Genomic DNA, 27,308 nt, shown 5'->3' with positions numbered 1-27,308 from the left:
CAGCTTGATCATTAATACACCTTTCACATAAACATGCTATACATTTCAGACAGAGTAGAATACAGACACAGTTTATGGCTTTCAGTGAGTGGTGCTTGCCATAAATAAGCATGGACAGGTAAGAGGAACCAGCACCGGGCACTGCGTTGTCAAGGGGAGCAGTGAGGCCTTTTGAAGTGCTCTGAGCAGGAAGCAGCGCAGCCTTTTTAATTAGAGCACATACAGCTGGAGGATATACAGGAGGAGTCTCCTCAGCATTTATTTTGGGAAGGGAGGGACATATCCTTCAGGTGTTCTCATTAATGCAGGCTTAAACACAGAGCATAAACCCCAGCATTTTAAGAAGAAAAAAAAAAATAACCCTTTCCCCCCAAATACCAGCACTGAAATCCTGCTCTGCTTGAAATCAACTGATGTTTTGCCATTTAACTCAGTAAGACCATTATTTCTTTCCCAAAAATTAGTATGGACCGCTTGATCCCATTCCCATCAATAACAAGGTTGTGCATAGAAAACGGCTGATATATTTTCAGTGTGTTTACATATAAATACATAGGAACATCAGAAAAAAAAAATTCAAGTTTGATCCTGCTTTTCTTCTGCACGCAAGGCCACCCCTGATTTCACAAATTATTTCCATTCTAAGAGGTCAAAATCAGCTTTCATGTAAGGATCAGACTGGAATTATTTCCGTGGTATCTGAGCTTTGTATTTTTATGAGAATAGAATTTGGGTCTCTGGAGGCAGAAATACCATTTGGTTTCCTTACTGAGCACTGATGAAACAAATTTTAAAATCTCTATAAATTACAAACTGGCAGATTCTGAATAGATGTGAGGTTTTGTTATAGGGGAGAGGCAGCAAAAGTACCACTGAAAGAACTGTAAACAGCTCTTTTAAACATCGTAAATGAAAGTGATGATCATTGTTTGGTTTTACCCTCTATCTGGTAGGTCATAATTAGTTTATAATTTTGAAGATTTCTGTAATTGATTATGCCGTTTAAGTCTGCACTGCTGCTTGCTAAGGAAAAGTAATTGTCAGCACTTTTGCCTTTGTAATAAAAAATCTTGAAACACCTATTTTTTTTGATCATTATTACTTTTAGATGTCAGATATGTGATGTCAAAGTATTTGTGAAGACAGTAGAAAATGACAGGTATATCAGTGTGTTTAATTGCTAGCTATTGATAAAAATCTCTGTGTAAGAACTAGATATGATTGTTATTAATGAGACCTGGGTTTGTTTAACTTGGGAAATAAGTCACATTATTATTCAGGTATTATTTGTAAACCAATTAAGAAAATACCAAAATACCTGGTTTAGTTACAGTGTGCTACCTTCAAATTTTTGAACTGTAACAGTTTCCACTAGTGTTACTCCCCATATTTATTAAAAACATTTCTCCTGAGAGATAAATGCTTTCTGATCAAAATAACTAAAATCATTTGCCTGTATCATGGGTTTAATCAATCTAATTATTCTTAAATTCTCAGTGTAAACTGGCAAGGGTATTTGTGTGCTTCACATTGATCTATGGATATGAAAATTGTTTTTGTAGTAGCAATGAAAGTCACCACATTTTATTTTATATTTGATAAATCAATATTAAAAAACCCTAAAAAGCAAAAAATCCTTACTCCTTCATTCTTATGCAAACTGAATATTATTTTTATGAATCAGTATAGTTGGATTTGGAGATCATTTCAGGATACCAAATGCCAATTTCTTATCGATTTGTCCATAACATTTCTTTTTTGATCAAGATTGGAGAAAGTCTCTAGGCTATTGATGAATCCATGAATTGATGTTAAACTGACTTACAAAATTGCTTATTTCTGCCATGTTATATCCCATTCAAATATTTGTTGGGGTTTTTTGCATGCCGTACCTTAGATTTGAAAGTGAAGATGGTGTCTGTTTCTAGAAAGAGATAACAGATGTATTTGCAAGCAAGTTTTGACACTACGTAAGCAGTAAAAGTAAAAAAATAAAAGGTATATTCTTCTCATGCAGGTTTTTCTGACTGCATCTTTCTTCATCTGTTACCTGTTAAAATCTCATTTCAAAATTGCTAAAAATCTGACAAGCACCAACGTCAGAGAATTTATAAAGTATTTCAAATGTGATTTTAAATACATAATGCTACCATTATAAAATAAACTTTTATCTTTGAAATCTAAAATAGGCATGTGAAATTTAACCTATCACTACTGAGAGCAGACAAATCTATTTTAAGATACTATGGTTTGACTATATTTCTCCGTATCAGTGGAGAAAATATTTTTTTTTTACTTAGATTTTTAAAGACTGTTCCATTATTGCTTTTGATTTTGTTAGATAGCTTTGTGGAATAGTAACAGGACTTTACAAAACCATCGGGTTTTGAAAAAAAGTATGGGTTGTGTCTTGTGTCTGTGGCATGCATCCTGCTTATTTTTATGTGGAACACTGAAAGAATGCTGTATTTAAAAAAACAAACAGCTCTAGAGTTATGTATTTCAGCCTTCTGAAAGATTTTGTGAAAATTCAGTGCCTTAAATATATACCATGTATATTTGTATATGAAACAAATATCTTGGATCTGCAGTTTTCTGAGAAACATAGCTGGTTAGTGGGTTAGTCCACTAAAATGTGGCGTTTAGTTGTTGTTTGAAGAAACCCATTTCCAAATGTTATGAAATTAATTTTGGCTAGAATTAAAATAGCTTTTTTTTTTTTTTTTCTTTTTCCAAAATCAATAATCACAGGAATAGAACTTGATTCTTTTCTACTGTGATTTGTGTCATGGATCAATGACCCCATGTCAGATTTGGGCCACTGACTCTCGCCCACTAAGCAGTAATAGACTAAGGATGAGGAGTCAGAGCATGCCAGCTTTTTGGGATAATACTGCCTTGGACAGGACGTAGGCCTTGCACAATGGGGATATGAGTCCAGTAGTTCATTTGCATTTGAATAACTTCTTAAAGGGGGGGAAGGATGGTATCTGCTTTCTGATTGCTATCCAGCATTATTTTTACATCATTCTGCAAACAAAATCTTGTTGCATTTCACATGTGGGGCTCAGGGCGCTACCGTGAAGCCCTTTGGGGAGGTGACGCTTTAGCTTGGCAGGCTCGTTGTGCTGGAGGTGCCAGTTTGGTTTTGCAACCTTGTGTCAGGGTGGGTGAGGAGGAGGAGGAGGAGGAGGAGGAGCAGGGAGTCTCCAGGGGGAGAGGGGCAAGGCAAACAGCCCTGCTTCCCAGTCCTCGTCCTGCTGCTGGCGTGGCTGCACACGCGCTGCGGCTGTGAGAGTCTCAGGAAGTCTGCAGAGGTTCAGCTTCCTGCCGTCACTCATCTCGTGTGACACAATGAAGGCGTTAGAGCTGAGGAGGAGGTTAGCATGGGGGCTATATAGTGTTTGTTTTTAAATTATTTTTCTCCTGTGTCTTTGGACCTGTCTCACAACTGCAACGTAAAGCTGCAGCCAGAGAACCGAGTTGAAGTCAGCAAAATACCGTTTCTGTTAATCTTGCCAGTTTGTCAATGTTCAGACCAGGCTTTAATACCACCTTCAAGCTGTTTTCTTCCTGCTTGTGCTGCATTGTGCTGACAATGAGGGCAGAAGGAGAACCTGTCCCTCCTCCGGAGGTAGCCTGGACTCTGGTTCCGGCCCAACCACCTTTTCTTGCCTGGACTGCTCTCCAATTCCATGTCCATTTATAGATCCCGCGACACCCCCTTGTCCCCATCTCACCGTGTGACTGTGACTTATTCCCACAGATGGATCTGGTGGAGGAGCTGCTTTTGCAACTATCATACTCCATTTGTCCTGACTTAAAAAGCATTAAAGCTAAAAAGCCTTGTTTGGAAGATTGTCATGCCAAGCTACGGGCTCCTTGCTCAGGCAGGTTCTCCTGTTAAAGGTAGCTGGGTGGAACATTAGCAGACTTGCAGGTTACCATCATTTGTCTTATGAGGTGACCTACATCAACTGCATGATCTACCTATCTGGGGCAAACACCCACACAGTTCCTTCCTCTTGCAGCATCTTTTGATGCCCTCATCCCAGCATAGATTACAAATACTTCTCCTAAGATCATGTTCATTGCTTTATTCATCCCACGCCTTAATCAGAATCTTTATGTATTTTTGTGGATCACCTGTTAAGTTGGTTGACTTTGGGTAGGGAGAGGGATTGGAAATTAGGCAGCATTCAGGTGTATTTAAAGCAGAAGTTGTCTTCTGAGGATGTGAAAGAGAATTGTGGGAATATATTGTGGGAAGATATTGTAGGAATATATTGTAGGAAGACATTCATCTCAGCTGTTCTCACTTCTGTCATGTCCTTGTTCTGAAGTGATTAGCTCAGGACTTTGCTGACGTTAATACCTAAGTTTTGACCTCTGCATCTAGCTGGAGAGGTGCATATGGTTTTAAAGGATGTGTCAGCATGAGTATAGGGATGTGTCTGCCGACCGTCAGGTTATCTGGGCCCAAGTCAGAGGCCAGAATCCAGGGCAGGACTGAAGCCAAGTCCTACCCTCAGCTGGTTCTTGGTCCTAAGTCAGGGACTTTTGAGAAAGAAGCAGATGTGGTTTCACATGTCTCCAAGGTTTAGGGAAAGAAACTGCTTAATTTACTGCCCTTTACTGTAGAAAAGGCTTCCTTGCTCATTCCAAGCAATCTCTTGTGCTTTTTTCTTTTTAGCACATGTGATTGAAGAAACAATGAACCCTTTTTTTTTCCTCCCCCTGACAAGGGTTGTACGTTACTTCCGGCAATGCCAAGAGACTTGTGACTCATCCAGCTAAGCAGGACATTCCAAACTGACCCCCGGGTTTGCAGGCAGCATGTTTTTATTGTCCTTCCTGTTCCTATTGTTTCGACAGGTTCCCACGGCCAGCGTCACTATAGAAGGAGCTTCTGCCCTCAACCGTGTCCGCTGGGCCCAGGCTGGGAAGGAGGTAGCAGTTGGTGATTCAGAAGGCCGCATATGGATCTATGATGTTGGAGAGGTATTATTATTGTGTTTTTGTTTTTTTTTTTTATACTCAGCTCCTGGAGAATGCTACATCCAAGTTTGAGAGAAGGTCACGTACCATAACACATGGAGGAGTAGGGCACCTCCAATGAGTTAAATCAGATTTCTTTCAGTGGAGTTGCCATTGATTTTGGGTTGCCAACAGTGTTTTTAGTCATAAAGCTACCTTGCAGAAGAGTTAACTAGTTAAAGTCTCATGAGAGAAGTCTTTTTTGCAAGTTTTCAGTGTTTTAAAACCTTTTTTTTTTAATGATTCTATGTGTACAGTTGGAAAAAGTTACAGAGGAACATAGGAGAATAGAGGTGCAAAAAGCAGCTGTGTTATTCTGAAGTTGGTCCTGAAAGATTCACTTTTTATATTCCAGTATCTCTTATTTCCTGACTGGCTTAATGCTGTAGATTTTTCTCAGCATGACATGTACAGAATGCATCTGTTCTTTTAATAGTGAATAATGCTGAATATGTCTGAATATGTGCAAAAGTACTAAAAGGAGGAAATGAGAGGTATCATTGTGGAGGATGGTAGGTGCATGTGTGATAAAGAGTATGTAGGTGCTGAGAAACAGCAGGATGCGTATTCTGTGTCTAAGGCTGCTCTCAATTCACCCTGTTACATCTCATAAAAAACATCTAAACTGCAGCGTGTTTGGCACTGATGGAATCTACCTCTTTGTTGATGAATACGCTATAAAGTGTTCTGTTGGCATTACAATCCCTTGGAACATTTCAGGGTGAATCTCTGAGCAATCAGCTTTTATGTACAGAATTTGTTTTCCATCATTATCTGTGATAGGATACTGAGATATCCATCTCTACACAGTAGGGAAACATTATAGAATACATACAGAATTATCTGTAACTCTCATAAAGTGATTTTATGGCCCACAGCAAAATTGCTGTTGCATGACTCATATTTTTGGATTGCATTCACTTGTGCAGGAGTTGCCTTTCCTCACAAATGTTTGCTGAAACTTCTTGCTGTATTGTTAGCATAATTTCTAAATTGTATAAGGTTACTGCGTTCAGATTTCCACTGTGACACTGGCAGGTCAGGCTGTTTTTATTTATTTTTCATTTTTGCGTGACTGTTCTGAAAAGGTGGGTTTTCTGTCTTCCAAGTGATATGACAGACTGTGGAAATGCCTTTGATGACAGCGCAGTCTGATCTTGTCTGGGAGCCTAGACGGGCTGTAGAAATGTCTCTTTTTGCATATCATGCACCAAATCATTCATGGGATTGTTTATCCCTGCAAGCTCACCCAGGAGAAAATAGATTTAGTGTTCAATGCAGAAGTAGTAATATTTAAGGTTTTGGCCTTTCCTCTGTATAATCAGACTTCAGCTTGCAAAATGAGTCACAGTGATACACTCAGATCAAAAAGAAAGACAGGCTTCTATTACTTGAAAAGGAAAAAGAAAAGAGTGTAATTCAACAGTATGTATTTGTGTGAGTCCAGATCAGTGTTACATAAAGTGTTCTGCTTCATGAATGTTGCATGCCCTGCCCATGTGGAGCCCCAGCATTTCCAGCTCAGCTCCAAACACATTCGCAAGCAGAAGGATGTCCATCCACATGGTTCCTGACAGGTCATGGGCCATTGCCACCCCTCCTTCTCTTCTGTAATGAATGAAGGAGCTCATTAATTTGTTGCCTGGTTCATTCTGGCAGTATCAGTCTCTGCAGCAATTCCTGTATCAAATTTAGGAGAGGTGGTCTGGGCTGCAACAGCTTCAGATACTGCCAGGGCTGCTGTGTTGTTAGTGGCTTTTTCTGGTTTAAAAAAAGAAGGGTGCTCATATGTTCTCCAGCACAACTCTTCTCACCATAAAGCCTTCAGTGAGATGCAGAAATACTTTGCAGCTCAAGAGCCTGGAACCGAGGGCTTGTACAGTGAATAACAGCCTCTTTGGTCATTAACCCTCTGTGCCAGTCCATAAAGAGCTCTCTGATGAGTTATTCCATGCTTCGCTGTCCTCAGGCATGATGCACGGGGGATTCACGGCGTGCACGTGTACTCTTGGAAGTGTCTGGCAGAAATATGGCAGCCTTTAAGGCTCTCTCTTTACTTCAGTGTGCAGACACCAGCCAGTTCTTTGGCTCAGCTGGGGTCCTCCTTTGACTGTCCTTTTTGTGGGGGGTTTGATTCTGGGATATAACGGGGCCAGTCTGGGAGTTTAAAAGGGGCAACCCTTTTACCCCTGCCAGCCAGCCATCCCTAGCTATATCCCTCGCTGCCCAGTTTTTGTGCCAGTAGCAGTGCTTGTCACCACCCACATTGTGGGGAGGGAGATAAATCAGCAGAGAAGTACTGATTGTTTTGTTTTGTTTTGTGTTCCTTGGGGTGTTCTTCTCCGTGAACTGACTCAGTGTGAGACTAGACGAGCGAGCACGTGGCTGTGGGCTGGGAGCTGGGCCGTACAGCACCTGGCAGCACATAGCTTTCATACTTGACCCAGCAGTATTGCAAAGTCTGACAGTAAGCTGTGACAGTTGACCTTTCAGCAATAGCACTCTGACCGGCTCCTACAGCATCGGCCTCTGAAAAGGCCTCATCACTGCAAGAACTCATCCCTGCCTGACTGATAACTCAGTATCATCCACTTATTTGAAGGTGCATCTCTGATTTGGGAAGATGGGTGTGATTACTCACCTTAGGAAGTCAGCAGGCCACTTTACAAAGACCCTAAATATGCTCACCAAAAACGTTAATGCTCCACTTATGCTGCACTCTTTTTAAAACCTTTATTTTCTCCTGACTGTTCCAAATATCACATTGGATCAGCTGTAAATTCATAAAACATTGGTTCCATCAGAAAAAAATTGTGATTATACTTGTATTATAATAAAGCACAGTGTGTTTGAATTTCACATTATTATATAAGCAATTTTTCTTACCTGTTTGAACAGACAGAATTGACTTTATGAATTTTGATCAGAACAGAAAACATCAGGATATCAAATCATTAAAGAAAAAATTAAATTATAGGAATTTTTACTTTGGTAGATTGATCACAGTTTGAAGGAACTATTCCAGAGAACAGTAAAGTTTACTGCTGCTAATAACCTGTATGATGTAAAGAGAAAACGTTATATGGCCTAAGTGAAAATGTAAGACACTAGGCCTAACCTTGCATCCTTTGTGAAGGCAAGGAGTGTGAGATCAGGGCTGTTTCGCTTGTGTAAGAGGTTAGGATTTGGCCCTTTTTGATATGTTATCCAGTCATAGTCTTTATGACACAAGAAATGGCAGGAACATGAAGAACCTGTCAGGGTCCATGACCAGGGAGTTAAAAATAATGGTGACATTTTCAGTTAGGTTATATAACGTTATCTCCTTAGAGTATGTACTTTTAGTTGTTTGATTTTGGCATCGTGTCTGTAAATAACTGAACACATCTATTTTCACAGTGAGGGGTCTATTTTCTCCTCAATGCGTGTGCTTTATGCCCATTAGCATTAATGGGAGATATACACACACTTCCAGGGGAGAGGAGACTTAAATAGTCCATATAGATGTGCTCTTGTGGATCAGTAACCACTGATTTAAAGAATGTGAATTATAAAATGAAACAAAACCCCAAACCAACACACAAAAATCTGATTGTTTCCGTGTGATGATATCTTAAACCTATATAACTTAACCAGAGAATATAACCAATCATTGTAAATACACTTTACTCTCTGTAAGATCAAAATATTCTAACCTTTGCTGATCGTTGAGATATTATTATTGTGATTGTATAATGTATTTTAGCTTCTGTGGTCTTACAGCTTATTTACTGGGCAGCAAGTTTTCATATGGTAGAAGCTGATTTTAACAGAACATGGACCACTGACTATAGATTTATTCACATGTCCAGATGACTGATAGTTAGACCTAACTGCATGTCTCTTTTGTAGATATATTTTCTAGAAAGCTTGCTCTCATTGTGCATGCTTCAGTGATGTTACACAGTTGCCGCTGTCATAAATATTCTCTAACAACCACGTTTGTTGCTTACCTGGCTTATTGAGAATGCTCTTTGCACCTTTGGTTGTGAAAGAAGCAGCTTCTCATCCACCTCCATTATTGCCTTTTTTTTTTTTTTTCCCCCCATTAATTTCTTCCAGGTCATATTCTGTTTGGACTATGAATAAATAGACAAACTGTAAATCAATGATTTATTACCTGATTGTAATAATAAACAAAGTTTGCAGCACAGGATTGGAGAGTTTGAAAGTGTAATTGCAAGGAGCTTATTACTGCACATTATTTTGTTAAACTATTTACAGGACAAACTTGCATCTGTTTGGCGGTCTTTCAGACAGTTGATTCTATTCATGCTTTTAAAGGGTGACTAATATGACAGGTGGAACTGGAGAAGAGTAAGAAAAGGTCTTTCCCTAGACCATCCAGGAAAGCTGGCTCTGCCAAAGGAAGCAGTTACCTGGGATTCTTTACACAGTTATTACCTGTGTCCTTGCTTCCTTGCAGTGAAATCAGAATCATGTTGGTGTTTATGTGACTTTGTTAGGTTTCAGAGTTAATATCTCTTTAAGCCCTTTTAGGGCTGCTGCGTTAGGTTGCTTGTGTACTTCCCCATTTGTTCCATGATGGGTGTGAATCCCGTATCTCATTTTCAAGTACATGACCAGTGAAGGAGGAGCTGGCAACTGCCTGAAATATGTGGATGAAGTGGTATAGTAAGGAATATCCCAGTGGTGCCTATAAAAGTATTCCCTTTGATTTCAGCAGCCCTTAACAGAGAGATTCTTAGGGTTCTAGACAGAGAGAAATGCATATTTGTGACCAACTCTCAACATTTCGGCATGGCCTATTGAGTCACTTATTTTTCTGGGTAGAGTGGGAAAGGGTTGGTATTTGTACTCCTATCTTGAGATCCCATGTTTCACTGTAGATTTCATATGCAAAACATACCCAGCATTTCTTTCATGTAGTTAAAAACTGCTGTAGCCCAGAAAGAGAAATACAAAGCTAGGTTTTGTGTCACATAGTTATCCAGGTAGGTTTTCCAGTAGGCTTCCTTTGCCATCATAAAGCTCCTGTAGAGCATATATTGAGTTAGGAAATGGTTTTGCCACAAAAGCAGAGTTGAGACTCGCCATAAAATATTTTATTTTAAAATCTGTGTTGAGTTGCAAATATTCTTGGAACACAGATAAATGGCTCACACAGATATCATGAAGGCAAATTGGAGCAATAATAAGGGGTTGTGCTTACAACTAAGTTTTATTCAGAAGCATTCAAAGATCAAGTAAGATACAGTAGTTACAACAACACACACAATCCAGGCATAAAGGATAATTAAATGGATTGTAAAGCAGTGCCTGAATTTCACCATTGATATTTTTTGCTAGGGAGGTTGGAACGCTAGCCTCAGAGAATTTTAAAAACATGTTTTAACAAAGCAGAGTCTCTTAAGAGTTGTTGGAAAATGTAAAGAGCTAAGGTTTTGATTTGCTTCCCCTCCGCCCCCAGTTTTATAATGTTCAGTCTTGAGAGACTTTTAAAACTGGAAGCTCTTAGAGATGACCAAAAAAAAAAAAAAAAAAAAAAAAGAGAATGACAGCATACTAGGAATTCCAGCTTTTTACTTGAGTATTATCTGAAATATTGAACAGAACAAGCTCTTCATTTGAATTTTGACAATATAGCCAGTATTCACAAAGGGATTTTTGAAATAGGTTAAATAAGAACTCCCTAATGAAAAAAATGCACTAGTTTGAAATCAGTCAATTTAATTACTGTGTTTTATGAAGGCCATTACCCATTGCTGATTACTAGGGTGATAAAATCTTTAAGCTTTGGTAGCCTCCATAGGGGGTGAGCCGATCTAAGTAGAGCAAAGTCCAGTCATTATCACCCTAAATACTTGTGTTTCTCATTACAATATTCATTACTTTAGGTTACTGTGAATGCTTTGAGGTCTTTATGCAAGCACTGGTTTATTCTCCTGTAGAAAAACAATGTCGTTATGTTGATAAGTTAAAACCAAGCATTTATATATTTACAGTTTGAAATGAGGCTTGGCTGCATCCAGATGTAGAAATGCACATACTTATGCCTGTGAGTACCCCTGTACACTCCTATTCATGGCTGTGTGCTTGTTTGTACAGTCGTACTAGTCTGATAAGAAATGGAAAAGGATATGAGTTACCTTGTTCTTCCAGTCTGTTTTGGTACTTAAATAAGCTGGAACGGAGGCTTGTCTTCCTAATAACAATCTTTATTAGGGAAGTACTTTTCAAAAGGGAAAACTGAGCCATGATCTAACTAGTCTGACTTACCCAAGGCTGGCTGTTGAGGGTTGGAGCCTGTTTATCTCCAGTGCCAGTCTAGGGCCTTGCACTTCCCTGTCCCTGCCACCTCTTGCACATGGTGCAGCATCACTGCCTCTCTGCCCTCCTCACTCACCTTCGTCGTGGCCTGCTGACTTACAAAGCAGCTTCATAAACCTGATGTTATGTAAAAGATGATTTCAAAATAGTTTCAACTCTTGTTTAAAAATGTGTATTTTTCCAAAGGACGCTTGAAACGTAGGGAGAGATGTGGATCTGGGCTACTGGGAGAGGAGAGCAGCCTGTAGAAGGAGGCTGCAGAGCTTGGTGTGATTAGCCAAGGAGGTCTGAGCCTGGTGGCAATATAGGTGATTCATGAACTTACAGAGGTAGGAGTGCTTGGTGCCAGCGGGGGAGGACTAGTGAAGCTGAGGACATGCTGCAACCAGTGCATGTGGCTGCAAGCTGGCCATGTATTCGAATCAAAAATGAGAAGAATGTTTTTAACTACCAGAAGGCTGAAGTTCCAGAGCAGGTAGGGGCAGTGGGACAAACAGCCTCTCGAAGTGGAGCCTGTCAGCAGGTTTTGGTGATGTGCCCGTGTGTGACACAGCAGGGAGTCACACCTGGCTTACGGGGTCGCCCTGCTGCCTGTGCCAGGATGTACGCTTGTCCTTGGTCACGGCAGAGTTTCTTCTGTTTTGATAGACAGATAAATGAGCATGAAATTCCACTTTCATTTTGCTGTCAGAATATTATTAAAACGGAAGGAGGAAATACTAGATTTAACAAAGATATCCTTCCTCTCATTTGTTGATCAGACAGTGGAATTAAATGGGCATTAGTGAAAAGAGACAGACAGGAGGGTTAAACAGTCATCCTAAAAATCCAGTTGATTCTTTATCCTTACCTTCCAGTTGCTTATGATGAAATATTTCAGTACTTCTCCAGAGATGGTTTACTAGCTCCCCAGAGAATTTTGTGGGGTAAAAAGACATGAGTTTCCAATATGATACAAATATCTTTTATAAGAATTCCTCAACTCCTCATCATATGAAATAAAAAGCTTAAGAAAACCAGTCAAACAACCAACAAAAATCTGGCTCCAGTCCTTTTTATTCATTTGCACACTACTTTTAAAGCCGACGTATGTTTCCCTTTCCCTTGCAAAGGCCCAGATCCTCCCCCTGCAGAGAGGATCAGAGAGAACAAGCCACATGTGACAGGAGTTAATCATGTAGCTTAATGCACTATTAGAAGGTACTCAGATAACGAAGTGATGAGAGCGGCAGAAGAGAAGCAGTAAGAGATCATTCCCTTTCTGCAGAGTGAAGCCTGCCGGAGGGGGAGAAGGGAGAGCTGTGTGTGACAGTGCTCCTGCCAGTATTTTCCTGCTGAGCTGGGAAACAGCGTAAGGGCCGAGAGAGGAGAAAGGCAGGCTCCAGATCGGGCATACCAGGCCATCCACTGTATGTTTAGTGCATCGGTGCTGCCGATGACTTCACTGCTACCTCTCAGTTGCTGCTTCTCCTGACAGCCCTTAGTGGAAAAGATAATCTGGGTCCAGGCTTTCCATGGTAGTTGTAGGTGGGACGGTAGATGCTGAGCAAGCGCTTTAGCTGCTCTGCCTGGTCCTGGCCCTGCATGCTGGAACACCGGCCGGGGACAGAGCGTGTTAACAGTGGCACAGAGTGTATGTATTTTAAATATCTAGTTAGTCTGTTGGGTGATACTTTCTCTGAAAGTTTTTACCCCCTTTCTGATGTAAAAAGAGGTGTTACTAGAAAATGTTCCTAGCTTTAAGTAACAGAGAGTGTGAATGGAGAAAAGTACCAAACGCAGAATTTATCTTAAGCTCATTTTGTGTGCAGCAAATTTAATTGAAATTCATGTGTTATCATTGTGGTATTTAAACACTTCTGGAACAAGAGCTGCTTGGTATAATTAATTTTCTTCATGATGCTTTTGTGGTTTCAACCTGTCATATCCAGTCGCAATTTTCATTTTGAGAATCCTTAACTATGTTTTCAGTCTTTTTTTATGGTTTACAAAATGGTCTGTATTTTGCACATTAAAAAATACTTAATTTGTGACTGGGAAAGTAATGGTTAAACCTAAAATATCAACTGAGGATAACTCTGTGCCTTAATACATCCTACTCAGAGCAGCTAAAATTCCATATTCAGTGTTTAATTTAAATGTGAAATGTATCCTTCAGTGCCTAGAGTGATGGAAAAGTCTATGTCTGAAAGGAGATAAAAAACCCCCAAAACCGAAAACCCCCACTATTTCATGGATAAGCTTTTGCAGATAATGGAATGTGTACAAAATCTCAGGGAAGGCAGCAACTCTCCTGAAAACCGGAATCTTTGAGCAGTTCATAAGCTGCTTTTGGCCAGAGTCTGTTTGCCAACTGGGAGCCAGAAAGCCATGGCAAAAGTCCTTTACAGTTCCTGTTCTGCCAGATTTCCTGGCATGAATCATGGTGTGGACATGGCCGACTCAGTTTGGAAAGGAAGCAAGCTGAGCTGAAGACACCATGATTTATTTCTTTCCCGAGGCAATAGTCCTTCACTCAACTGAACTTCCAGGGAGGCACCTTTGCTAGTGCAGCTACCCCACAGGCTGAAGCTCTATTATTTCAAATAAAAATGATGGGACAGTTCTTCCAATCAGTGTAATTGTCAGTAAAAAAAAATGAGAAATTGGAAAGAAAAATAGGTTGAAGGCTCCTTACCTTCTAGTTTTGATCCATTTGGTATTTTTAGGCTTTCTAGTGCAAGGGTGAGAACTGATAACATAATTTGGTAGAACAGGAATTCTCCTGGTCCTTTAGCTCCAAGCATTAAATGTCCTGAAACTCATGCAAAAAAATTACAGGAGTTTTCAATGACTTTGAGAAATGGAAATCAAAGCAGGACTGGGATCCCCATGGAAGATGAATGACAGGCTGCGTGTCTCACTGTTTTTCTTAATCAGCCTGTAAATTGATGGTATTACAGAAGTGGTAGAAAGGTAGGAGCTGCAAGAGCTTTGCTGCTCAGGGCACCACCGCTTTCGAAGCAAAATTATTAGCTTTTCTGAAGCACGACACATGCTCTTTCTGCTCCCACAGCTGATTAATTATATTAAATCTCTTTTGTTTCCAAGGACTTCAACAGGCCAATAGTCTCTGCCATTGAAAGAATCGCTTGAGGAGATCTGTGGGAGAGGATCCCCACAGCGTGACTGGTGAAAACACTCTTGACGTGCTTAAGAACAGACTATAGGCTGATAGTTTAACCCTTGTATTTTAAAAACTAGAGGTGATCTAAGGGAACAGAAGTAATCTAAATTTCAACTTCCCAGTCTGCCTTCAAGATGACTGGTGATTATTCAATATTTTATCCTTTGTAGTCGATATCAAGTGCAGCATTTTGATACATTAATTGAGGGAAGCATAGTCTGTTTGATAGCTTGGACATCATTCCTTCTGGTTAATTTAGGGGAGCCTGAGCCAACTCTGATATTATAGGTGGAACTGTAGCATTGTCTACAATTAAAGATACTTTCCACTTCCTTGTTTTCTTTTCCATATGCCCTATCAAGTTTTAATCCTTCAGGCTGAAGTTCTCCATAATTGGTGTTTGCTTCCAGCACAAGTTTTATGGTTTCTTACTTTTTTTTTTTTTTTTTTTTAGATTAAAGACAGTATCATAACGCAAAATAAATAACATGCTCAAATTGAGGGAGTTAGTCTTAACTCTGACATTTCCTATCTTTGAAGTGTTGCAGTCTGCAGTCTTAATGTTCTGTTAACATGCATTTGTGTGTCATGTATGTATAATTTATGGACTACATTTTAGTCTGTTTTCCTGTTAGACTGGCATCAAGATGACTGCTGCAGACAAAGAAGACTAAGTTTGGAGAAGAATTAATGGGCATTCAAATGCTTGAGTTCCTATGTAGGCCCTTGATACAGTGTATCTTTGCACATTACGTATAAATTATTTTAATAACACCATTGTTTGCTTGGTATTCAAAGCATAATTTACCATCAACTATGTAATTCAGCAGCTACTGTTCTCCTTAGGAGAAAAAGTCAAAATTTGCTGAAAATTCATTCAGTTCCTGTTTGAAATTACGTTCTTTTTTTTTTTTTTTTTTGTCATATAAGCTAATATTTTGTCTTATTTTTACTATGGCAGCACTAGTTAAATCAGACCCTGCTGGTGAATTGTAAAGAAATAAATCACAACAGACATTAATCTAGATGAGGGCTAAGTAATTAACTTCATAGAAGGGTGGTGTATACTGTGTCTGTGACACTAGACTGACTGCTGTGCATAGAATAAATGCAGTATTTAGGCTGCCTATGGTATTTCACCCCTTCAATTAAGTAAACAAATATATATAGAGCTACTCTGGAGTGTATCCTTTGTGGTCTAAACACTGTATCTTATTAAAATCATCTGCATGCAGTATGTGGGGTTTGAGTTCCTGCCAGTGGTTTCATCCATTGTTAACAGTGATGCTCGGCTCTCCCAAGAGTTAAATACAGTGGTACTATAGTTATGTGAAAAGGGTGCTCTTGGTTACTTTGGTGGCCATTTCGTTGCATATTACCTCCCACTTTGTTTCCATCCATGTGTGTGGCATAGGGTGTTGCCTGGAAAAATATAGGCTTTTTCAGGAAAAAAAAAAAATCCATATAGGTTGAGAAAAATATCAAAGGCAGTCTGTAATTGATTCTGGGGGGCAAGACCAGGGCCAGAATAGGTCCATGCCTGCTCACTCTATGTGTGCGTATCAAGAGATTTAACATTTACACTTACATATCTGTTTTCACTTCAGTGACAGTGATAAAACATCTGTTGAGCTCTGGAAGATAGGATCAGTTGCATAGAGCAGAACTAGAATTCTTGTTTTCCATTTGTAAGTATGACGATCCTCATTCTGCAAGTGCTCTCTTTTACCTGGAAAATTAGACCAATTGTCTGTTCTGCCTTTTAGAAAACCTCAAGCTGGAGTAGTTGTGTTTTATCATCATTAAAAATATTTTTACCTACAATGTCATAACTGCATTCAGATGTTAATCCCTTGCACAAAGTACTCGCAGCAGATTTATTTTCATTACAGCACTTAATTTTAGAGGGTGATATGGACAATATAGGTTGACAAAAATTCTGCTGAGAGAAAATAGCTAAAATGATAATTGCTTGAAGCTGCCTTTATTTGATGATGCTGTTAAAATGAAAGAATATGAAAATGGTGATAAACCACATACACAAATAACATAGTGTGAAGTCAGAGATTTTAGTCATTAGCTTACCAGACTTGCTGTTTTCTACAAAATGAAATTAATCTGAATATTTTCTAAGCTTTAATTCGCTATCTCTTCAAAGAGCATTTAACTTGCCCTTCTCAAAAGTTCTAATAGCAACAGATTATTTTAGGGATGAGAAGAATGTTCATTTTCATATAGTTATTTTCCCTGCTGGATAGGAGATTTTTTTGCAAATACGGCTGTGTTGAAGGGGAGACAAGTAAACAGGATCGCCTAAAATAAGATCAGCCTTTGCCTCCAAACAGCAACAAACCCAAATGCAACTAGGGAAAGGTGCGTGTTAATGAGAAAGTTTCTGATCTCTGGGAGCATGGTGACTAGCTACAGAAACCCATCACCTTCGATCAGAACAAGGTTTTCTGTATACAAAAATAAAGCGTTGTGTTTCTCTGAAGTGTGTTTGAAGGGGTCGCAGGTTTTTGACTCGGGAGCCGCTGTCACCCTTGGAGTGTATCTTGGACCACCATGCAGGCTCGTCTGCAAACGTCTAATTGAAAACAGCGTGTGGCAATACGGCTGCGCGGGCCGGCTGCAGGCCACATACTTTGGCAGATCGTTCCAAGTCGTGGTGTAACGCTTCATTTTCAGATTCTCCTTTTACACCTGTGTCCACGGGGCGTGTGGCTTAGAAGCGGTCGTAGGCCGTTCTAGTTGGAAAAATTCGCCCCTTCAGAACAGCCCCTCGGGCAGAGGTGATGCTGGGGAAGTTCTTCCCATGGCTCTTTTTGCTTTGAGGCATCTGAACCCCAGGGGAAGGCGAAAAGAAGTGTGATTATTAAGCTGGTGGTGGGGATTGCACCCCACTTCCAGCAGCGATCGGCGCTGCAGGCTGTCACCGTGTCTCGGTGACAGGTAGAGTGACCCGTGAGGTGCGGTCCTGGAAGGGAAAGGCAGGAGGCTGAGCGTGGATGGCTGCGCTGCCTTTGAGCCTGTGGGACGCTGGTTCCTCCAAAGCGGAGGCGGCTGCTGCTGCTGGAGTGGCGTTTTCTCTCCTCGGGAGAGTCCCCAGCCCTCAGAGGAGAGCTGTGCCGGGTAAGAGCGTGGAGGGGTGACGGCAGGAAGAGTTTGTCCGCTCCCATCCCGGAGATTTACAGGCTTCAGGAAAGGCAAGGAGCCAGGAATAAAGTGAAATATCCTCAATGAATAATTCATTTGCTGGAAAGTGGTTTTTCAGGGAAACTGAAGCTATACAGAGATTTGGACAAATTGATCTGAAACACTCTCAGCCATAAAAAAGATGGATAGGAGGGGAATATACAAACGTCTTGAAATATATTGCAATATCTTATTTCAACCTTCTGGACAGATTCCTTTAAAAGGCACATTCAAAGCTTTTGGGTTTTTTGTCTCAATTTTTTTTTTTTTTTTTTTGAAATAGATTAAACTTAAACAAGCAAATGTTACTGGAAGGTATTAAGTGATCTGAAATTAAAATAAATTTATGTTTATTTGTGTCTTCAGGCACTGTTTCTGTGTTGCTTTTCTGTTGCATGGGGAGCCCATCACTAGCTGACACAAAGGGCAGCATCGAGAGTTGTCTGGTCAGAGCATCTCCTCTTCCTCAGTTCTGTCTTAAGTTTTAAGAGTAGTAGTGTTCAGTGAAGTTGCTAAAACACAGGAAACACAGTTTGTGTTTGTAAGATCTCTGGTGTATGGATTGGAAGCCCCGCACACAGAAAACCTCTGCCTTGATGAGAAGATGGAAGAAGCTGTTCTTGGTGAAACTCATATTCGTGCTGCTACCTGCGACTGGCTGGCCTGGCGAGCCCTGGGGGAGAGGGCTCTGTTACTCCTACCAGATGCACATAAACCGTCTCCTTGGTCACTGCTGGCACTGAGGGGGGCACGTGTTTGTGCTTCAAGGCCGGAAAACTAACAGGTAAGTGAAGTGCTGGGTGAGAGTGGTCACCCAGGAAGCACAGAGAAGCTTCAGAAGGTTCACAGGCTCTGTGGTGGCACCCGGAGATAAAGTTTTCTCCTTGCACTGCATAAATCAGAAAGAACTGTGACACATCAGCAAGGCAAAGCCAGGTGCTTGTCAGGAAGATCCTGGAGGCCATTTCCCTTGGGTCTGGTCATTTTATCCTTTATCTAGAGAATAGGCACAAGTTGGAACAACCTGACCTTTAAACTTTACAAGCCTTGTTGCTTCAAAGTCTGCTCTAACCCCATGACCCTGAAAAATGAACCGGGGGGACCTACTGTGGTTGACCTGTGTGGCCCAGCTGGACAAATCCCTTCGTTCCAAATCTAGATGCTGTTTAGATCCTTTCCACTCTTGAAGGCACAGGGCAACACTTTATCACCCCCAAAAGAAGAGGATAAGAAACTAGAGAGAAGAGGCTTCCAGCTGGCTAGGAGGCAGCCACTGCTAGCAGGTGGGAAGGGGCAGAGCAAGAGGACAGGGAGAGCTCAGCTCCTAATTTACAATCCTTTTGCTGTTGCAACCCATCATCTCACTTTCTTTGCCTTTTGTACGGTGTTCTGTCCAGTCAGGAGCTGCCTTCCATTGCTGTACGGGTACGTGTGGTGGACTGGGGAAGCACAGGCTGGGAAAGATTCCCGTCGGTACGATGTTCTTGACAGTGAGATAAACTGATGGCTGTAATGCCTCGCAGGAATCTACTTACTGTCACCATCTGGAGGGCACCCCGGGGCTCGCTGAAGCTACTACCAGTCTGCCTCCCCGGTGCGCACTGTTACGGCTGCTGCACATCAGCCCTGGTGGGCAGCACGCAGCCAGTCTGGGTCTGGGGGCTCCGCTGGGCTGGCTTTGCACAGGGGGCGGAGGGCCGGCTGCGGGCTGGGAAGGATTTCCTTCTCCAGCCACGGTGTTTGTGCTGCTCCTGCTCTGCGCAGCCAGAAGGAGCGTGCCGGGGAGTTACCTCTGCTTATCTGAAACCTGCTTATCTAAAATCATAGTAAGGGAGGTGGTAGAGAAATTAATTCTGTTTGCATCACGTAAGTCAGCTTTTTAACAGCAGCAAGAAAAACAGATTGTGAACTAGTCTCAGTGATAAAATCTTAAATGTCTCTAGTATGTTACATGTCTCTTATTTGTTACGTGTTACTGTTCGTGTAGGAAGCACAGGCTCATAGATACGGAATGCTTTTGGAAGAATATTTTATGAAAGTGAATTGGGGGAGAAGATCTAAAAAGTTGGTAGTGATATAAGGGAAACTTCGATTTTTTTTTTTTTTTTTTTTTTTTTTTTTTTTGTTGAGAATGAGAGACCCCAGTTTTCCTGAGTTAAATATCTTCACCCAATTAAAAATGGGTCATCATCCCAACATCTTGAGAAGATGTCTTCCTATACTAAATTCTCACTCCTGTAACCAGCTGAGCACATGTAACTTCACAAGCAGAAGCAGGTAGATTTGGATGTGTAAACTTGTAATCACGCTTGCAGGTCAGTGGGCTTGCAACCTGGAATCTTTTGGTATTTTGAAAGCCAGACAGAAGACAAAAGTACCCCTCTTCCAACAGCTTAACAGACGAAGTTTGACTGAAGTCACCACCTTGCTTTGATAGTACTGGTTTTCCTCATTAGGATTACTATCTGATGCAACCTAAACGTGTTTAAGTTAAAGCAGTTTGAGTAATTCAGTCAATTAATTAGGTGTGGGTAGCACTTACCTTCCACTGTGAAGGGATCAAAGGAGAACACTTAATAGCATTTGTTTCCTTGTTCTGCTCCATACCTTAGTGTCAATTCATTCAAATAACCTTCTGACCCAAATGTTAATATAAGTGATTATATTATTAGGCTTTGGTGAACATTTCTACTCTGTGTCGACATCATGACTGCTGGAGCTCAACACGTGCTGCTTTGTAGTAACTGGAAGTGGACAGAAAAACAGCAAAACCACCAAACGAGTGAGGAACACCCAGATAGCTGTAAACCTCTGCCCTTCCTCTGTGGAGTATCTCCTCATTTCTTCCACCCCCCGTCCTGTTACTGACAGAAAAAACTTGTGCAGGGAAGCTGAAAGGGAGATTCCACAGATAGACCCAGATGCTTGTGGGTGTCAGTGTGCCCAGCTGAAGGAACTTGAATGGAAAATGACTGGAAGGGAAGCATTAATTCAGACAAGAATTTGAATTGGAGTTTGTGGATGCTTTTGTTTTTATTTGTGGTCTTTTGCTGTGTAACTATTGTGGTTCGGTATTAGGGCCTTCACAGAAAGAAGTGGGGGGAAATAAAAGTCAGTTTTTCCTTTGACTTCATTATTGCCAAGGTTTCCTTCCCCATCCCTGAGGAATTTATATTAGAGAGGTTTATTCTCCTAACAGTCTATTGGCAGGATTGGCCCCTTGTTGAAAGCATGATGCCGTGCGTGAGATTAAATAAGGTAAAATAAGACAAAGTTCTAAGTAATTAGATTGTGTGTGGGTACCACCTGTTTTCATCTCTGTGCTAAAGGTATTCACTTCAATCATTAATCGTATTGTGAACCGATTCATTAAAAACGTCCCGGGTCTGGCTAACACTGTCAGGTAACAGTAATGCATGTAATGCATATATTTGTGGGGAGACTCTTCAAGTTTGGGATACCAAGTTGTTTTAATAGGCTGGACTTTGATTTTATTTGTCTGTGGCCATGTCGTGGAGTAAAGGAAATTAAATGATCTCAATGTCATAAATATATTTCTTTTTTCTTTAGAATGACGTATTGTCTTCTGCAGCCATTTAATACAATGTAATGCTGTTTAGGACTTAAAAAGACGAGGAGAAATGAGATTTTATTAAATTCAGTAAGTCCTTTGCTTAGGATATTGATCCACTTTAGTGATTTTACTCCTTGAAATAAGTGAGACTCATTTAATGTTTTCATTCAGGAGTTTGATAAACGACAGTGTCGTACACATCACAAGAAATAAAATCTTAGAGGACACAAGCAGTAGCAACAGGGAAGTTGCTGTACAGCTGGTTTTGGTTGCATCTATGATAGAACGATCTCTGCGCTGTCCCTGAACTTACTGTACAGCAGCTTGTGCAGGTGTGTGGCTGTGACCAAACCTGCGCTACGGGCACTTGTGTGTTGGGGCACTGACCTCCATTCTGGTGTTACATCTCCTGCTGCTGAAGGATTCTGAAAGAACAGAGCTGTCTTTCAAATAAAGACCATAATAGTTGCACATACGTGCGTGTGAGCGTGGGAGACAGCTGTCTCAAATGATTTACTCCTGTAACTCTGGTCTCCATTCCTGGGAAGAGTGAAGGGGGAAAATGCAGAAAGTGGAAGGCAAAGAAGGGAAACCCCAGAGAGCCCAGCAACGCCTGTTATTGAGGGCTGAGGTGGCTCTCACACAGGGTGCATTTCTCAGTCTGTAGCCTCAGTAAATGTTGAACTGTACTACATTCAGTGTTTCAACAGGCAAAAAACCAAACTTCTTGTACACCAGCCCTTCATAATGTAACCGAGTCACTGATACATGAGAAGCTTTAAAGCCCAGGCTAGGTTTTTCCCCAAAATATTGGATGTAGAGGCAAAGCTAGATACAAAATAGCTGAAAAACTCATTGGCGGCAGTGAGATCCAGAGGAGATACTTAGATCCAGTTTTGCAAATCCCTGTCCGTACGATTAACACTGAACTTGCAGCAGTGTACGTGGAACTTTGACACGTTACTAACATTGGGCATATAGAAAAGCTCTTTCCCCACCCGGGCTTGCTAGTTCATGGAACGGATCCCTTTTTTCTCCCCAATTACGTGTATTGCTGTTGGGATGTAAGGGGAGGAGAATAATTTGACTCTATGCCAGTACAGTGTGCCATACAGCCTCGTGTGCACCTACAACCTGTTAGTGCCAAACGGATGGAGTTAGCCAGCCATCTGCATGGTGGGTTTGGTGGTGTTTTAGATGAAGTCAGTCAGTACAGATGGAATATTGGGTACCACAGACTGGATTAGCTCAGGTCATACTCATTCTTCAATTTAAAGGCACGTATTTGCTAGCGGTTTGTTATTCAGTTGCCTTCTTCAGTACTTAGTACTGCAGAGTATCTTGAAACAGTTATTTTTTCATATCATATTCGGGACATGTTCACAGGGCTTCAAGGGGGGCAGTAAAAATGTGCATGGTTCATCTGGATGCTCGTTGCTGTTTTCTGGAATTTGAGTTAACGAAAATAAAGTTTGGGAAAACTGCTTGCACCCACCCCCCCACGCCCCAAATTGTCTCAGTCCCAGCTTGCATTATTGTCCAGGAATTGCAGTGTTGGATCCATCTGGAAATGACTGCAGTATTATTTTGCCATAGCACTAAAGCGTTCTGGTCTGGAAGTTTAGCTGTTTAGATTACACATCCCTCTCGAAGCCTAATGTTCAAGAGCTCTTCATTAGAAACATCAATGGAATTAAACGGAAATGGATCTTGCATGATGATCTAAAAAATCAGACCAGGAACGCAGTATCCAGTTGGTGTAACATTTCCATTAGAATGCACTTCTTGTAACTGTAAATTCCTTAACATAGAGGAGGGTAACTAAAATAACGCAATATATTTATTTTACTGTTCAGCACTTTAATGAACTTTGAGAAAATAGTTTCAACACAGCGTTGTAAAAACTCTGTTACCTTGCGCGCATTGACCTCGGTCCTGCAAACAATTACGCTGAGCGCAGCCTCGCTGACTTCCGAGGGCCAGCTCACGTGTGGGAAGCTGAACGCGCGGGGAGAGCTTTTTTTCCTCTGCCACCGGCTGCAAAAGCTCCATCTCGCCGGTACTGAGCAGGCAGCCGCCAGGTTTGTCCTGGGAGCTGGGTGGCACCTCAGAGCGCGGGCAGCCGGCGGCGGGTTGGCGAGGCCCACGCCGCGCTCCCTCGGCGTGCCAGGGGAGCTCTGCCTCCGAGCGGTGCCCCGGCCTCGGGCCGGACAGAACCGCTGTCCCCACGCGGTCGCTCATTCCCCGGCGGTTTCTCCCCCCAGCTGGCTGTTCCGCACAACGACGAATGGACCCGCTTCGCCCGGACGCTGGTGGAGATCCGCGCCAACCGAGCAGACAGCGAGGAGGAAGGGGCGGTGGAGCTGTCGGCCTAGGGGAGGAGGAGGAGGAGCGGCCCCCGCCGTCGCCAGCACAGCAGCTTGCCCCCGCTGAGTGCGCCGGTGTTCAGTGTCAGAGCCGGCCTCGCTGTGGCTTTTGATGCCAGTGTACGTGCCAGTATTGCTCAAAGCATTCCATGTAAATCATGCTGCTTTACACACGGCTGAAAATATCCAGAGCGTTTTCATACTTTATATTTCTGTCTGAAAAGTAAGAAAGAAAAGACAAATCAACCCTTTATGGGTTTAGTTGTTGCCTTTTAACTACTTAGTAGCTGTATTTAATAGCTAGGAACCCCTGGTTAAACTTGTGCTCGCATTGCCCTTCTGGCATAGTCCTATTAAATCCATATGAAGCCAGATATGATTATGTGCAGATGTGGTGTGCTTCACTGTATGGGACTGGGCCAAAGACTTTAGATGTGGTGTTTCACATGGTGACTTACATTATGAATGGATGTACTATATGAAAGTTGCTGCTCCTTATTTATTGCGGTGTGCTGCATGGAACGTATTTATTTGAAAGCATTAAAATAAACGATCCTAAAGCATGTGCATAATGAGAGAACTGCATTGTCTGTGTGCTGCTGTAGAGGTTACATTAAAGTCCACATAACAATTACAGGACATCAGTTGTGCTTAAGATGTAAGATCTATAAAGGTTGGCTTGAGTGGATGGAATGAGTTTCCTTTCCTTTTTTTTTTTTTTTTTAAGATGCCTATTATTTCTAGGCACATTAGCTATATTTCAAATACAGTTGGTCACTGATACTTGTCATGCAAGTTAACACTAACAGTCTGACAAAGGGTTGTGGTTCCCGCGTGTGACACTAGTATTGCCAATAAAACATATCGAGCCGGTTCTGTTGCAGTGTGGTTAATCTTTCCTTGCCAGCAGTGCTCAGCACGTTCATTACCGGTCACTGGCGAGGCACTGGGAAAATGTGACTGCCCTGACGCGCAGAATGCTCACGCAGCTGCTATGCAAATAGGTACCTTCGGCTCCAGGGACGGGCCGGTATTGGACTTGCGTGCATCAGATCCTGCTACGCATTTTATATGAGCAGATGCTAATCCGTGTCAGCTTCTAGGCTTGGATTTTTTTTTTGATTTTTTTTTTTTTTCCCCTCCATGTCTAGCTGTGTGTGTGCTCACACGCACATGCAGGGCAGTGCCGTGCTGGCCGATGCTCTAAGAGAAGAAGAATAGGAAAGGCAAGGCCTCGTCAAGCTGTCTTGGGAGACAGATTGGGAGAGGGGACAAGAGAACACTCTCCTTTGCAACAAACTCTTGTGTCTTGAGCGTGGAATAGGGTGCAGGCTGACCTCACTGAGTGCTGTGGCCCAGAGGGGCGCGGGTGAACGCTGGCCTTGGTGGCGAGGCTGCCAGTTACCTTCGTGTCACGTTACGCCGAGCCTGAGCCCGGCGCTGACCCCTGGGTTTAACAGTGGCTCGCGCTCCCTCGGGCGGGTGGGTGAACCGTTCCAGCAAGAAACGTGGCAAGTCGGACAGCAACGAAGATTTTGTACAGAAGTTTGCAGGGAACCACGCGTCTCGTCTTCGGGCAGTCATGTTGGGGAGCGCATCATGTAATGCTCTTCAGCGCTGTGGTCAAACCCAGAACCCCTGGGAAGTCTGCACTGCTAAAAGCCGGAGTAGGCTAAGAAAAGGAATCCTCCGGAGAAGCTGGATGTCCCTTGCCCTCTTGGAGGTGAGAATAACTCCCAGTGTGAGTGCAGGGGCTCATTTCTTCTTTATGGTGGGACGTGACAATATGTCCCAGTGCCTGTGGAGGCGGGACCTGCAGGTATCGCCCAGTGCCCGTGGAAGTGTCCTGCCCGTGGGGCTGTGTTGAGTGGAGTTTTCCCCCAGATGGACTAGCTCACTCAGCACAGATACATCTGTGGTTGGGCTGAGGGCTCCATGAGACTGGGGCCACACGTTGTGGAGCCTTGTGGTCCCGTAAAGCAGCAGTTTATCATCTCTGGGTTGTTTTTTGTTTTTGGTTTTTTTTTTTTTTTTCACCAGCTTTTCCCTGTTTTCCTTTCAAAAAGCATACGTAGGTGTTGTCTATGTATGTGGGCAAAGCAGATGCGGTGCAAAGTGGAAGGGGGGAGGCACGCTTTGCCCATTAGTGGGTTATGAGCTTAGGAACACCTGCACACGGATACACAGCAAACTCTTGCTGTCACCGGGGAGAAGAGGGGGGTACCTTGCCCTTCAGCCCCCAACAGTAAATCCGCATCTGCAAGTGTGGGAGCACCACGTGAGAGTTTGCTGTGGTGTAAAGGGAAGGGGGGTTTAATCAGTGTTGTCTCCCTTTCATCATAACCAGTAGTGCAGTGGAACCGGTTGGCAAATTTGCTTCCACTTTTTCCATATTGCCATTCAGTTTTTGGAACCTGGGGTGTGTGTGTGTGTGTGTGTGTGTCGCTGCGCATGTTCACTTTCCAAGCTCTCCCTACTTTATGGCATTAATAGCTTGTAAAATGGTTTTAAGAGCAGCCTCAGAAGACCTTCAGCATTTGCTGCTGTGTGCAAATGAATATAGCCAAAGTACCTCTTTTTTTTTTTTTTTTTTTATTTTTATTTTTCTCTCCAATTTTTTGAGTGGGGTTCAGCAGTACACAGAGGGGACAAGGAACAGATCCACTGAAACGACCAGGTTTGTATATACAGAGCAACAACATGAACGGGCCGTTACACGCAGCTGAAGCAGATGGAAGAGCACCCAACAAGAACAAGAGGCATTTCCTCCCTTTCTAATGGTCGTGACTGCCATGTGGTGCAATTTCCGACCAGCCCTTGTTGCTGCCCTTCCAGGAATCCCCAGCAGTTTTTTGTTTGCTTGACAGATTTTTCCTGCTGCTAAACAAATGGCTCCACCTTACTGGCTTTCCAAAAGAGCCCCTATGACAACATGTTCTTTAGAATCTGCCCAGTAGGGAAATAAATATAAAACTACTCTTTATTTTCAGCGAAGAGAAAGCATCTTCTCCAGGCTCTTTTCCCTACAGACCTCCAGAGAACAGAAGGAAGAGCATGAAGAGTACACCCCATGCTCTAGCACTGCCAGGATGCTGCCATGCCAGCTCTGGGCGTGGAATTGGGATGGGGAACAGCCTGGCTCTACTTTGGGGCCACTGGAAGTGAGGTTTCTGTGAAGGCCAAACCCTGTGCACTCAGGCTGAGCTGGCGAGCGCATCGTAAGAAGGGTAAGAAAGCAAACCCGACCAGGGAAGAAGCGAACAAGTGGCTTGTGAAGATGAACAATGTGGGTTAAGAAGGGAAAGGCTGAAGTGAGGTTTAGGATGGAGAAGACTGTGGCTGTGGAAGAGACAATTGTCCTGTGCTTGATGAAGGGAAGACCAGAGTCTCCCTTGCTTTCAGTGCCAAGGATCAAAGCCACACCAACACAAGTGAGAGGCAGAGGACCGGCGTGGCCAGGGACTTGGGAATTGTTCTGGAAGGAGCTGCAAAAGGACATGGGGAGATGTGGCAGGTGGCACCAGGGGTGGGAGCTGCAGGCATTAGCTAAAAGGGGAAGCAGGGTTACTGAACCCTCGTGACAAGTGCTCTGTTCTAGAGACCCCCCCATGGTAACAGAGGAAGATGATGGCCAGGACAC

General features: G+C 42.4%; 1 protein-coding gene across 7 annotated transcripts in view; it reads left to right on the top strand.

Annotated features, from left to right (window-relative positions):
* Positions 1 to 24,541, top strand: part of DYNC1I1 (dynein cytoplasmic 1 intermediate chain 1) — a 195,253-nt gene extending 170,712 nt beyond the window's left edge. For all 7 annotated transcript variants that reach the window (XM_042801890.1, XM_042801892.1, XM_042801889.1 and 4 more), the window contains 2 exons: positions 4,876 to 5,001; positions 23,567 to 24,541. In XM_042801890.1, the coding sequence (XP_042657824.1) occupies positions 4,876 to 5,001; positions 23,567 to 23,677 (237 nt within the window). In that variant the 3' untranslated portion in view covers positions 23,678 to 24,541. The remainder of the gene's footprint in view (positions 1 to 4,875; positions 5,002 to 23,566) is intronic.
* The last annotated feature ends 2,767 nt before the right edge of the window (positions 24,542 to 27,308 follow it).

Source organism: Tyto alba, unplaced genomic scaffold (genome assembly GCF_018691265.1).
Source record: "Tyto alba isolate M040663 unplaced genomic scaffold, T.alba_DEE_v4.0 Super-Scaffold_38, whole genome shotgun sequence".
Lineage (NCBI taxonomy): Eukaryota > Metazoa > Chordata > Aves > Strigiformes > Tytonidae > Tyto > Tyto alba.
The sequence above is the reverse complement of the archived record's forward strand: the minus strand, read 5'-3'. Positions and strand labels throughout refer to the sequence as shown.